The sequence below is a fragment of the Chenopodium album genome, chromosome 19, assembly GCF_948465745.1.
Source record: "Chenopodium album chromosome 19, dcCheAlbu1.1, whole genome shotgun sequence".
Lineage (NCBI taxonomy): Eukaryota > Viridiplantae > Streptophyta > Magnoliopsida > Caryophyllales > Amaranthaceae > Chenopodium > Chenopodium album.
Window position 1 is genome coordinate 11,274,400 of NC_137852.1, and position 12,872 is coordinate 11,287,271.

At 35.0% G+C, this 12,872-nt stretch overlaps 1 protein-coding gene across 1 annotated transcript; it reads right to left on the reverse strand.

The window, feature by feature from the left end:
- Positions 1-626: 626 nt before the first annotated feature.
- Positions 627-10,312, reverse strand: LOC145595994 (uncharacterized). The gene is made up of 9 exons (XM_081652424.1): positions 10,014-10,312; positions 7,861-8,670; positions 7,298-7,779; positions 5,268-6,992; positions 4,032-4,143; positions 3,763-3,852; positions 1,913-1,978; positions 1,690-1,785; positions 627-1,184 (listed from the first exon to the last, which is right to left on the reverse strand). Exons 1-9 carry the CDS (start codon positions 10,098-10,100, stop codon positions 1,056-1,058), a joined length of 3,597 nt encoding a protein of 1,198 aa, XP_081508550.1. The 5' UTR covers positions 10,101-10,312; the 3' UTR covers positions 627-1,055.
- Between the last annotated feature and the right edge of the window lie 2,560 nt (positions 10,313-12,872).

Consider the following 12,872-nt stretch of genomic DNA (forward strand, 5'->3'; position numbering starts at 1 on the left):
AATTGCGGAATCTCTTGCCATCCTTGCTGCGTTGTATTTGGCTAAGTGCAGGGGCTGGGAAAATGTGTGTATTTGGTCTGATTGTGAAAGAGCTGTCTTAGGCATTAATAACCAGAACACTCCAACTGATGAAGCAGGTCACTTATATACTACTTGCAGGGAGCTAATCCAGGAAATTCAGGGATGCAAATTGATCAAGGTTGCAAGATCAAGGCTGAAGTTAGTGGATGCTCAAGCCAAGGAAGCAACAAGGCTCCTGCCCAAGACTGATCCTATCAAGCATCCTGACCCCAACTGGCTGGAAAAATTTGTTGTATTATGTCAGCAGCCTAATCTTTTGTCAAACTTAAATTCTGATTCTGATGGTGCTAATTCTGTACATTTTGGCCCTGCGTGGCATTTTCCCTAGGAAGTAATGGCTGGTATGCCTTTTGATACTATATCTATGTACTGTACTGATGTTAGCTACGTTTTAACCTAATATATTGCCCACCGTAACCAAAAAAAAAAAAGCACTCTTAAAAATCATCTCTCAACGTAAAACAAAAGGATTACACTAAATTTTAATTTGAACTATTTGCATAAATAAAACAATTTACTCATAAAACTGTAAAAGCATATTATGTAGGAATAAAATTGACAACTATATTTATTAATTTAATTTATCAAGGAATTGGAACTTCTTTTGACTATAACCCTAAAGATACAGTCTACTTTATAGACTAAATCTATGGACAAACAAATAAAACATGCCCGTGGATCGATCGGAAGGCAAAAAAAGGGACGGGCAGCTAATGATGATTTAAAGAATCGGAATCATCTAACACTAATTAGCTCAACATAGCACATAATTATAGACCCTCGCAATGCTGCTTCAATTGTACATCTTGCTACTCCGCAGCTCAACACGCTATATCTGGGCTATTATGTAAGTGCATCAGTTCTTTGAAACTGATGATCGCTGCAGAATTGCCTGAAAGCTGAAACATTATTCAAAAAGTAACAAGCTTTTAGAAAGTATGTATGTATAGTAGCATGTTGCCCCAGGCGACATTCTAAAGGTCATCGACAGCTTCTTCTTCTTCCAAGCGCTTTTTACCCTTTGGTCGACCAGATCTTTTCACATCCGGTCCATTAAGTAACAGCAAAGCTTTCTCCATATCAATATCATTAGCAATTACACTCTGCATTCATGAAGGAAAACAGACTGATCCATCAGTCACTAAAGCAATGAGCCAAAAAGGAGACTCAGTAGAAGCCAAAAAAAAAAAAGAAAAAAAAAAGAAAAACTTATTATTCTCTATAGTTTTTTAGATAATCAAAGCTGCAGATGGGTTCAGCCAATGAAATTCATTATTATCAGTCTTAAATACCAAGTAAAATGACGCTCACCACCACCAACAGCAACAAACACATTATGGTGAATGGAAAAGGCTCGTATCTATATGCTAGGTTTTATGTCATTCCCATGACAAAGATCTTCTAAAATGTGACTGCCGTCACATGAACTAGTTGACCAGATCACTTCATAGATTTTGAACATATACCATGAGACATTAAGAGATATAAGATATTATACAAATGTCTTATGATATTTCATGATAACAAGAAACAATTCATAACATGCATCTAAAGCAGGATAACCAATTACAGTAGCACTTGTTAAAAAAATTAGGATCAAAGACAAACCTTTGGCACAGGAGCTATGTTACGTCGATGCCTTATGGTAAACCCTGTCTTTGAGATCTTTATTTGTATTGGCAGGCCATCTACTGGATGATTTCCCTGGAAGAAATATTCACAAAATACGCAGTTCAAGGGGCTAAATAAGGTAAAGGTCAAAGTGCATGTATGAAAAAATAAAAATATTAAAAAAAATTTAAAATATAAGCAAATGAATAGAGAGGTATACCAGTGTTATAGGGTAACGAAGCAAATCGATAGCATGTTCAAGTGTAATCGAGCCCAAATCCTTGATCTGAAAAGGATCCCAAATTAAAAACAGTCTTGGAACTTTTATTTTAATTTATTTCTGAATAATATCAAAACACAAACTATAGCATGCTGAATTCTCAATCGCCATAGTAATAAATCAAGAAATTGCTTAGTTAATAAACAAGAAAAGGAATTCTATTGATTGGGAAAAAAGAGCTTTACAGTGAAGGGGATGCATTGTCCTCCATCTAAGAAGCAAATTACAGAGCACACAAGTCACAGGATAATTGCAGTAAAAATAGCACATGATAAACTGTTACTCGGGACAGTCCTCACAAGTATCCAACACAGCTATTTTATGAACTAGAGCATATCCATGCTGAAGCACGGCGTATATTAAAAATTAATTGTATACATAGTCCTCCCACGACTTCTTTTGTAATCACCACTATCCCAACAGCCCCTTCATTACCGATGCATCCTCTGATTAAAGCCTCACATGCCCTAACTGAAGTAGCCAATTCTCCTTATCTTATTACCCTTAACATCCAGAACTCCAAATTTCCTCCAAATTTCTACATTCAGAGATCTATCACTTAAAATTTTCATAGATCCATCTCTGCATCCATCTTCTCTATGCTCCTTACCCGTATTGTAATGCCAGTCTAATGAAAGCACTGCTATAAAGTCAATGGAGAATAAAGTCGCCTCAGGCTGTATTAGTGTATCCACTCGTCATACAAAGTTGGAAAGCAAGAGGGAAAATAGGAGGTGATTGCAAAATTTATGCAGGTCATAATCTCTTCTTGAACAGCATATTTCTCCTTCACACATATAGAGGAGGGACAAGGGCTCAATTCTAATTCAGCCTTCATGTATTTCTTCTTGTTAATTCTTATTACTTCAGATACTTTAATTATGGCCCTTTGTAGCAAATGTATGTTTCAGTGGAATTTCTTTTGGGGGCAGACATGATCAAAAAAAAATTTGTAAGCCAAATTCAAGATGAAATAAAACCATTCAACCTAGTTGCCAGATGATTGTCAGAGGCACTCGTCAAAGTCACTAATATATGTACTTGATTAGATCAATGAGTATGGAATGAAAATACATAATAAATCATATTTAAACAGGAACAGGAACATTCAACTGATTCTGATAAAAATTCAAACAATCACACTAATTGGATCTTGTCAATTTCATTTTGTTTCTCAAAAAAAAAAAAAAAAAAAAAGACTTATCAGGTAAGGTTATACCATGATGAACATCTACTCTTGATACTTGTTAAAGTTTTATGTTATTGCCAGAAATAATTAGAAACCAATAATATCCAGCGGCTAGCCAATCTTTTTCTTTTTTCACCGCTACTTTCAGACTTCACTTTCTCCTCTGCTTTCCCCTAACATTGACCTCAAAGTAAGGGAATGAACACATCCACATAGGGCCTGTTCTCTTCAGCTTATTTTCAGTTCACTTTAGCTCCAATAAGTTCAGTTCAATTCTGTTCTTATCTTAGCATCCCTCTCTCATAAAATATTCAGTTCAGTTCAGCTCCAATAAGTTCAGTTCAATTCAGTCAATCAGAACAGGCCCACAGGTTAACCTGCGGCCTACAGCCTATTGGGGGTTTATTTCTATGGTCAACAGTAAAGTCTCCTTTGGTAAAATACCAATGCTGACTTAGAGCCTAATTAGCTAATTTTCTTAACTAAATGAAAATAATGTGTTGTATACATGCACCCATTCCATTCCAAGGTCTTTATCTCACATGGAATAATAACACAGGATTGGACATATCTCATAAGAAAAGACATTAAATGAACTAACCAGAGATACAGATGCTCGTTTGGGCAAATATCCTTTTCTATCTTCACCAAGCTGCACATAAGACCCATAGGGGCCTCCCTTTAGAAGGACCTGCCAAAAAAGAAAAAAAAAAAAAAAAAACCCATAGTTGAATAAATTTATAAATAATGGCAATTCACGTGGTGGCAGCCAGAGGTGGGGTGGGGTTTGGGGGGGGGGGGGGGGGGGTGGAGAAAGAAGCTGTCCCAAATACAGTATTCACATATTGAATAGACTATCCTGATTTATACCTTCTCACCAGAAACAGGATGAAGACCCAGCAACTTTGGCTCTTCAACTGCCAAGCTGTTCTGAGGAGCTTCATCTTCATCTTCTTCCCCGTACAAAGTCTTCGCAATAAACCTACACCAAGATAAAAGACAATCTTCTTCAGGAAATCAAAATATGCATCTGTTTCTGCAAAGTTTTCCTTAAATGTAGCTCCAAAAGACATTATAAAAGACTATTAGAGAAAATAATTCATGACGCTTCAAAAGTTCAGAGTTAACCAAAAAAAAAGAGGGGGGGGGGGGGGGGGGGGGGGGGGAGAGCACTATCCCAAAACAGTGTATTTAACAGTGAATTATGTGCTCTTTATGTTAGCAAATTTATCCACACCAATGTTCACCTTTCATTCTTTCAACATAAAAAATTGACACTAATTCTGTCATTACAAGGTAAAACTGTAAAAGCATCATCCTACAAAGTTCAAGTCCATTTATTAAACACAAAATTGTATATCTTTATTATGTTATTAAATTCAAAAGGCAAAGGGATTTTGTCCCAAGGGTGGGACAACTGTGACAGAGCTACATAACAGTTACTTGAGCCACACCATAGCCAATTTTGAAATTGATATCCACATAACTTTATTATTATAGTTTTTTATATTCATGAATACAAGTTCATGCGTAGAACAAATCACCAAAAAAAAAAGTCACCAAGTGACAACATGAAGTATTTGCACTCACCAAGTGACAACATGAAGTATTTGCACTTCATCTTTTGGTGAAATTCTGCTTGACAAAATTTACTATTCACTCATGCAATATTTTCTTTCAGTTCTTAAGAAGGCCAGATAAAGATAAAATCCACTGCCAATAGATTTGGAGCTAGCTAATAAATTTCATATTTCAGAGACAATTCAGAGGAGACAAAAGAGAATGTTCAGCAGAATAAGTATTATTTAAGCCCTTAAAAAATGTAATTGCATGAGTATACTTATAAGCTTTGGTTCCAAAGGCAGATGCATAAGTCGGTCACAACTATTTGGCTAATTATTTCAATGTCTCTCAAGCTATTAAAATTTAAAATTTACAATATTATATTATGATTATTATCAACCATCCTTCGAGGTAAAATTATACAAAAGACTAAAGAGACCCATTTGAGTTAGAAAAACACCATAGTGAAGACTAAATTGATTTAATGAAGTTGCAACGACTCTCTATAGACAAAATGATGTAGTTGGATTTGTAAATACTTACTTGCACTTAGGGTGTTGATCACAACCTATAAAATAGCCTGCACCATATCTGCTAACTTTGAAGATCAGAGTACCCTCCATACAACTGGGGCATGATCGACTCTCTTCGGGAAGTGAGGAGAAAAGGAAGTTATCATAAGTTCTCTCCAGCATCTTCTCCACCTGATGGATGTGAACTTTGCCAGCTCGCTCACAGTAAGTACTGAACCTGCCCCAATAATCCTTAAGGAGACCTTTCCATTCAGTGGATCCAGCAGAAACATTGTCAAGCTCAGTTTCCATGTCAGCGGTAAAGCTATAATCTGTCACCTCATTAAAATAATGAGAGAGAAAGGCTGAGACCATACGACCACGGAATTCAGGGGTTAGAACTCGGCTTTTTGCTGTTACATATTTCCTATCTTGTAAAACTCTAAGTATGCTTGCATATGTTGAAGGTCTTCCAATTCCAAGCTCCTCCATCTTCTTCACCAACGATGCCTCAGAGTAGCGAGGTGGAGGCTGAGTATGGTGCTGTTTTGTTTCCAAATTTCCAAGACACAAAGGATCCCCTTGTTTAAGATTACTGAGGATCTTGTAAATTTCAACACGATCAGAGGGTTCACTGTCAATGTCTCTTATAGCCCGAGTCTCCACATCTTCATAAACTGACCTGAACCCAGGAAACTCAACTGCAGTACAAGCAGCTCGAAAGGAAATGGACCCATCACTGTTACCAATATCAAGCTGTATCTGATCAACTCTTGCAGCTTCCATTTGGCAGGCCATTGTACGAGCCCAAATCAAAGTGTACAACTTTAAGGAATCTTCATCAAGCGCTCCAACAAGCATTGATGGTAATCTTCGAATATCTGTGGGTCTTATGGCTTCATGTGCTTCTTGGGCATTCTTCACCTTTTTGAAAAATTTGCGTGGACTACTTGCAGCAAACTTTGAACCATAACGTTCTCCAATTAAGGAACATATTTCCTTTACAGCTTCATCAGATATATGTAAACCATCAGTCCTCATGTATGATATCAATCCAGCCGCCTTGCCATCTGCAAACTGAATTCCCTCATACAACTTCTGAGCCAACTTCATTGTATAGGAAGCAGAAAAACTTAACTTATTTGCAGCATCTTGCTGAAGGGTCGATGTTATATATGGAGTGGGAGGGTTCTTGTTTACTTTGGTTTTCTTAGCAGCAATGACCTTAAAATTCGACGAGCTCACAACCTGCTCAATAACCTTTGCCTCGGTCTCTGTACCAATCGAAAACTGATTCAACCTTTTAGAATCAAAATGAGTCAAATATGACCGAAGAGAAGACTTGTTTGGTGCCACATTTGAAGCATTGAAGGTGGCTTCTACACTCCAATACTCCTGTGGTTTAAATTCCTCAATTTCTATTTCTCTGTCACATATAAGAGAAAGAGCAGCTGATTGTACTCGTCCAGCAGACTGACAACCAGGTAGCTTTCTCCATAAAAGAGGGGAAATGTTGAATCCAATCAAATAATCGAGTGCACGGCGAGCAAGATAAGCATGGACCAAGTTAACATCAATATCTCTTGGACTCTGCAAAGCACTTTTTATTGCAGATTCTGTTACTTCTTGAAAGACAACCCTGGCAATAGTTACATTATCACGTAATGCATTCTGTTGCTGCAACATCTCAATAATATGCCAAGCAATAGCCTCTCCTTCTCGATCAGGATCTGATGCAAGAATAAGATTATCTGCTCTGAAAGAGAGTAAAACAAGATGAGTATAAGTGTAGAACCTCTTGCAATGAAGATAAAAGAATTGCTCAGATAAGAAACTCAATACACCTGTCAAAAGAAATTGAAAAAGAAAAGCAATATCTCAAATACAACAACAAATGACTGAACCAGAAGAGAGGAAGTGTGAAGGAATTGTTAAGTTTTGCAATAAGAGGAAAAACTTCCATAAGATAAAAACATACTCTGTGCAATTAGTTGATCAAAGATAAACACGAATAGTATTAACTCCTATTAGGCACAAATGTCAAAGAGAAAAACAACATACCCACTGATTGCCACCTTCATACTCTTCAGATGAGTCCAAGCAGAGGATGGAACCTCCCACACCATACTGAAGTCATCGTCAGGACGTACAGACCCTGACCTAGCAGCCAAGTCCCTTACATGGCCATAACTTGGTATAACTTCATACATGTCACCAAGGTAATGCTGAATAACCTTAGCCTTAGTGAGGGACTCCACGACCAAAACAGATTTTCCAGTAGGAGGGTACAATGGCTTTAACTTAATTGACTTGATGCCATTAACAGTTGGTGGTTTTGGTTTCTGAGGTGTCTTGTGGGTAGAAGGTTCCTCCTCCAACACCTTCAAAGGTTCGTGCAAAGCACCGTTGATTTTTTCCTCTAAGTTCACTTGTTTTGGAGATTTTCCCTTCTTCCTAGGCTTCGAGGCTTTTTTCTTAGGCACAGCTTGAGGTGATTCAGAAAGGTCAACCTCTTCCTTAGGTATACTAACAGATGAGCTATTCTGCGAAGCTACAGTGTTAGTCAAACAGATTGGCCTGGCTAACAGCTATTTTTCTCAGCCAAAAGAACAAAGAATGCTTACCTCAGCAGTTGACAGACCATTTGGTCTTTTAGTTCTTCTAGCACCTTTTGAGGGAACAGCATCAGGAGAAGACAGTGTATCAACAGATGGCTCATCTTTTTTCTTCTTGTTTCGTGATCTTTGCTTTGGTTTTGTTTCACTCTTTGGCTCTGCTTTACTGTCAACGGAACTTGGAGCAGAGAGAGGCTGTATAGAGTCTGCTTCCTTTAGCCCGTCTATTGCCAGCACTTCAGTTGAATTTACAGAGTTGACATTTTTACTGGCAGATACTCGACGATCAGGGAAATTCTTCCTAACCATCTGGCTAGGAAAAGTTTTCAGTGAATTACCTTCAGTACTCCCATGAGAGGCAAGTGCCTTTACCCGCCTTCGTTGTTTATCGGAAACACTGGGTTTTGGTAAATTCCTACCACTTTTTCCATCCTTTACAAATGTGGACTCACATGTACTTGTACCACCAAACCCTGATTTTGGCATTGCCTTTGTGGAGAGCATCTTCTTAGCAAACGCAACATATGTAGGCCTTATGCTAATCCTAAATCTTGAAGTAGAAGGCAAAGGATGACTTGCAAAACCAAGTAATGACATAGAACAAATGATACTTCCCTTCCTTGATTCATCAACAAGTTCTCTGATACTATTAGACCCCAAGTCACACCTGATAGATCTTGACTGCTGAGCCATCATCTTACAGGCTCCTCTAACCTTTTTAAACTGTATTAATGATCCTTTTGTATGTACAAGACAACCACTCACAGATGTGCATGGGAAATAGGCGGCTGCATAACTCTGTAATGTGCTATATCGTGTCTGAAACAAATTATTTCACAGAAACACATCAACAAACATATACATGAAAGAGAAGGAAATGTAATAATAGCGTGACATATGCCATTCTATAGGTAGCAGCACTATATATTTATACATTCTAGTCCAACCGTCAGCCACATGTCCTACTACAGTAATTTATCTTGGTCAAATTTCACATCATAGCCCAAATGAGAAGTGAGAATGGGAGGAACAAAACTATTACAAGGTATAACTTCATAAATTACCTCTGTTATTTTAAGTTGACGCGTATTCCTTTTTGGAAAGTTTTTTAAAGTTGACCCACTACAAAGTTGATTAAATAAGATAAGAACTTGAACATTCTCTCTCCACTCCTTAAAGTGTGTGCCTAAATTGAACATGTCATCTAAAAAGAAACAGAGGAAGTACTAATTCTTCAATATGATGGGTTTGGAAAATGTGACAAATTGAGTAAAGGGCACTAGGGAAGATACATTGTTTCTACATTTTCAATAGTATCATTTATATGATTGCCTCCCCAAATAAAAAAAATGTTCATATGTACTTAACATATCTCCCTGGCATAATATTATGATTTTTCAAATATATAAAATTGGGGATAACTTGCACCTAGAAATAAACATTCAAAGAGAAGGTTCAAGGACGCAAAGAAATGTATGGACTCTATACAAGTTCCCGATATCTCAAGGATCAATTTCTCATTTTTCCACAAACCCCCCTAGTTGCAAAATCAAATGGTAGCTCGGACCAAGAAGCCAGTGTCAAGAGGATGGAGATGACATCAATCCATCTATACTAAACCAAGAATAATTACAATATTTACTATAACGGTAAAAACAACATTTTGATATGTTCTTCGCATCAATCATCTCACCCATGACAATAGTCCCTCTTCCATAAGGGTATCAAGCAAAACAAACAAACAAAGGATGTTTACAATCTCATTTCAATAACATTTGAACATCAAATTAAATTAGAAACAATCCTCAACCTCAGTAATAAAATCCCATATCATCCAAACTGAAGTAGAATTATTGAATTATCACTAAAAGATGTTCTACACAGAGCTAGAATCGGCAATGATATAGATGAGATTCGATCCCATGTCAGAAATTTACATGTTTTAAGCTTAAAACTCAACAATTCATCAAACCAATTACAAATTGAATAAATCCCAATGCTCCAACCAATTAAACAATACCCTACAATCTAATGCCACTGAAATTCAATCAAACAAATTGAATGAACTTAACAACAATCACTTAAAACAAAAAGAACCCATAAGTTCTTAAATTAAATAGCACAATAAAAAAGATGAAATAAGCAAGAAAAGGGAGATTTACCTTAGTCAAGAAAGAGGGTCCAAAAATGGAGGAAGCAGGACTAGAAGAAGAAGCCATTAAACCCAAATGAAGGCGGTTTAACACCATTACACTTAATTAATTGAGATTAAAGATTGCAACTTTAATCAAAGAGTGAAGAGTATAGCATCGGAGAAGTTAGAATGTTACTTAGAAGGAAGACATGGGTGTTTGAGAGAGAAGGGAGAACCGCCTACAGGTTGCAGGCGTTGGAGTGGAGAGAAAGAGAAGAAGAGAGATTAGATGTTTTGAAGGGTTCAGGGTTTTAGACTTTGGATGGATTAAGGAAAATTGTAAAATCTGCATGTTACAAATTACAAGCCTATCATCATCATTTTAAAAAAAAAATTTAAATAAATTCCTGATTTCTTGACCGCCGAATTGAAATTACTTTTACTGAATTAAAATTTAGTTTATTGATCTTAGATTATTTATATTAAAACTTAAATTACTTTTACTGATTTCATCAAAAAAAATAAATAAATTACTTTTGCTGAACTTGTTGTTAAAGTAAAATTATTGTTACTATTGTAAATCATTATTTGAAGGTGAAGAAAACAAATGAGTAGAGATAAATGATATATAAGACCCTTATAATAAGAAGACTAAAACAATAAATTAAGATTTACTAAGTGATTAATAACATCATTTAGGCATGATTTTGTTATAAAATCTCAAAGTTAGAGAAAAGTTAGAGCAAGTTTAGCTCCAACTCTTAAGACTTGGGATGACATCATCATCTTGAGTCTTAAGACTTACTTCCTCTGTTCTTTTGTACTTGACTTATTTCTTTTATCACGCTTGCTAATGCAAAACTTTAATGATTAATAACTTTAATTTTTCATAATTAAAAAATATAAAAGTTATATATTATGATAGTACTTAGGGCCTGTTCTCTTACGTTGAAATTCAGTTCAGTTCAATTCAGTTCAGTTCAATTCAGTTCAGCTCCTAATTTCCTTCTCTTATAAAATATTCATTTCAGTTCAGTTCAGCTGAGTTCAGTTCAGTTCAGTTCAGCTGAGTTCAGTCAATGAGAACAGGCCCTTACTGAGATGAATTCAAAATGATCCGACATGAATATGTTTTTCCTTACATTTTTATTCACAAAACACGGTCAAAGAAGGAGCGGTGAATAGTATAAAAGTCAAAGCGGGTCAAGTAGAAAAGAACGGAGGAAGTATATGTTTAAGACTTCCTCTATTTTTCTTCTTAAATCTCAAGCAAGTCTCAAGTTGAGTCTTGAAATTCCAAGACTCAACTTAAGACTTGAGATTGGGACCCACCTCAATTTTATTTTTATTATCCTTTTTTTTTACACTTTGTTCATTAATGTTGTTATTTTATAGAAAATATAAAGCGATAAAAAAAAAGTCATACAATTGAGTCTTAGGGCTAAAGTGATAAATTTGGACAAGTATTAGGCCCTGTTCTTTTGAGCTTCTGGGCAGAGCAGAGCAGATTTCAGTAGAGCAGAGCAAAGCAGAGCAGAGCAGAGCAGATTTCAGCAGAGCAGAGCAAAGCAGAGCAGATTGAAGCAGAGCAAAGCAGAGCCGAGCAGAGCAGAGCAGAGCAGATTTCATTATTATTATTATTATTATTATTATTATTATTATTAATTTTTTCATTTTTTTTATTATTATCATTATTATTATTATTATTACTAATATTGTTATTATTACTATTATTATTATTATTATTATTACTACTACTACTACTACTAATACTATAATAATAATTGTAATGCTTTATTATTGTTATTAAATATTAAATATTATTATTATTATTAATTTTAATATTATTAAATATTAATTATATTATTGTTATTAATTATATTATTATTAAATATTAATTATATTATTAATAATATTATTATTATTAAATATTAATTATATTATTATTAAATATTAATTAATATTATTATTAAATATTAATTATATTATTAAATATTAATTATATTATTATTATTATTAAATATCAATTATATACTTCCTCCGTTTTCTTTTACTTGCAACACACCTTTTAAGCACGCAGTTTTAGGAGATGATTAGTCAGGGTAAACGAGCGATTTTATCAATATAATTTTTACGCGAAAATTAGAATAGAGTTAAGTATCATTTGTAAAAATTATAATGAAAAATTTGTCCATTTACATTACATAAACCAGAGCTCAAAACACGTGCCACAAGGCTGTGTTGCAAGTAAAAGAAAACGGAGGAAGTATTATTATTAATAAATATTAATTATTATTAATAAATATTATTTATTTATTTATTATTATTAAATATTAATTATTATTATCATTAAGTATTAATTATTTATTATTATTTTTATTAAATATACATTATTATTATAATAATTCAATATTAAGTATTAATTTTAAGCAGAGCAGAGCAGAGCAGATTGAAGCAGAGCAAAGCAGAGCAGAGCAAATTTCAGCAGAGCAAAGCAGAGCAGAGCAAAGCAGAGCAGATTTCAGCAGAGCAAAGCAGAGCAGAGCAGCTCTAAAGAACGGGGCCTTAGTCAGTCTTAACAAGAATTTAATAAAATCATTTTCAATGGGACCACCAAAAATGATGTCATATCCAAGTCTTGGGGCTAAACTTATATGGAATACAATTTTATGATATGTATTTAATTCTTATATGCATCCCTAACAATTGTAGGGATCAAAATTAGATTACAAATTTAGTCAACTAAAAGTATCATATTTTGTGCTCTCATAATCGCGGAACTATAGCGGGCACCAATGTCTAGATGGTGATGAATTTAAATTGACGATATGGTGGTAATTGTAGTGGTAATTGTAGCTGTAAATGACTGGAAAGAAAATATGAGTTG

Coding starts and splice junctions, on each gene's coding strand:
- LOC145595994 (XM_081652424.1), bottom strand. CDS start 10,100: ATGGTGTTAAACCGCCTTCATTTGGGTTTAATGGCTTCTTCTTCTAGT. Junction 1,979..3,762: donor AACGAGCATCTGTATCTCTG/GTTAGTTCATTT, acceptor GATCCTTTTCAG/ATCAAGGATTTGGGCTCGAT. Junction 1,786..1,912: donor TTCGTTACCCTATAACACTG/GTATACCTCTCT, acceptor TATTTCTTCCAG/GGAAATCATCCAGTAGATGG.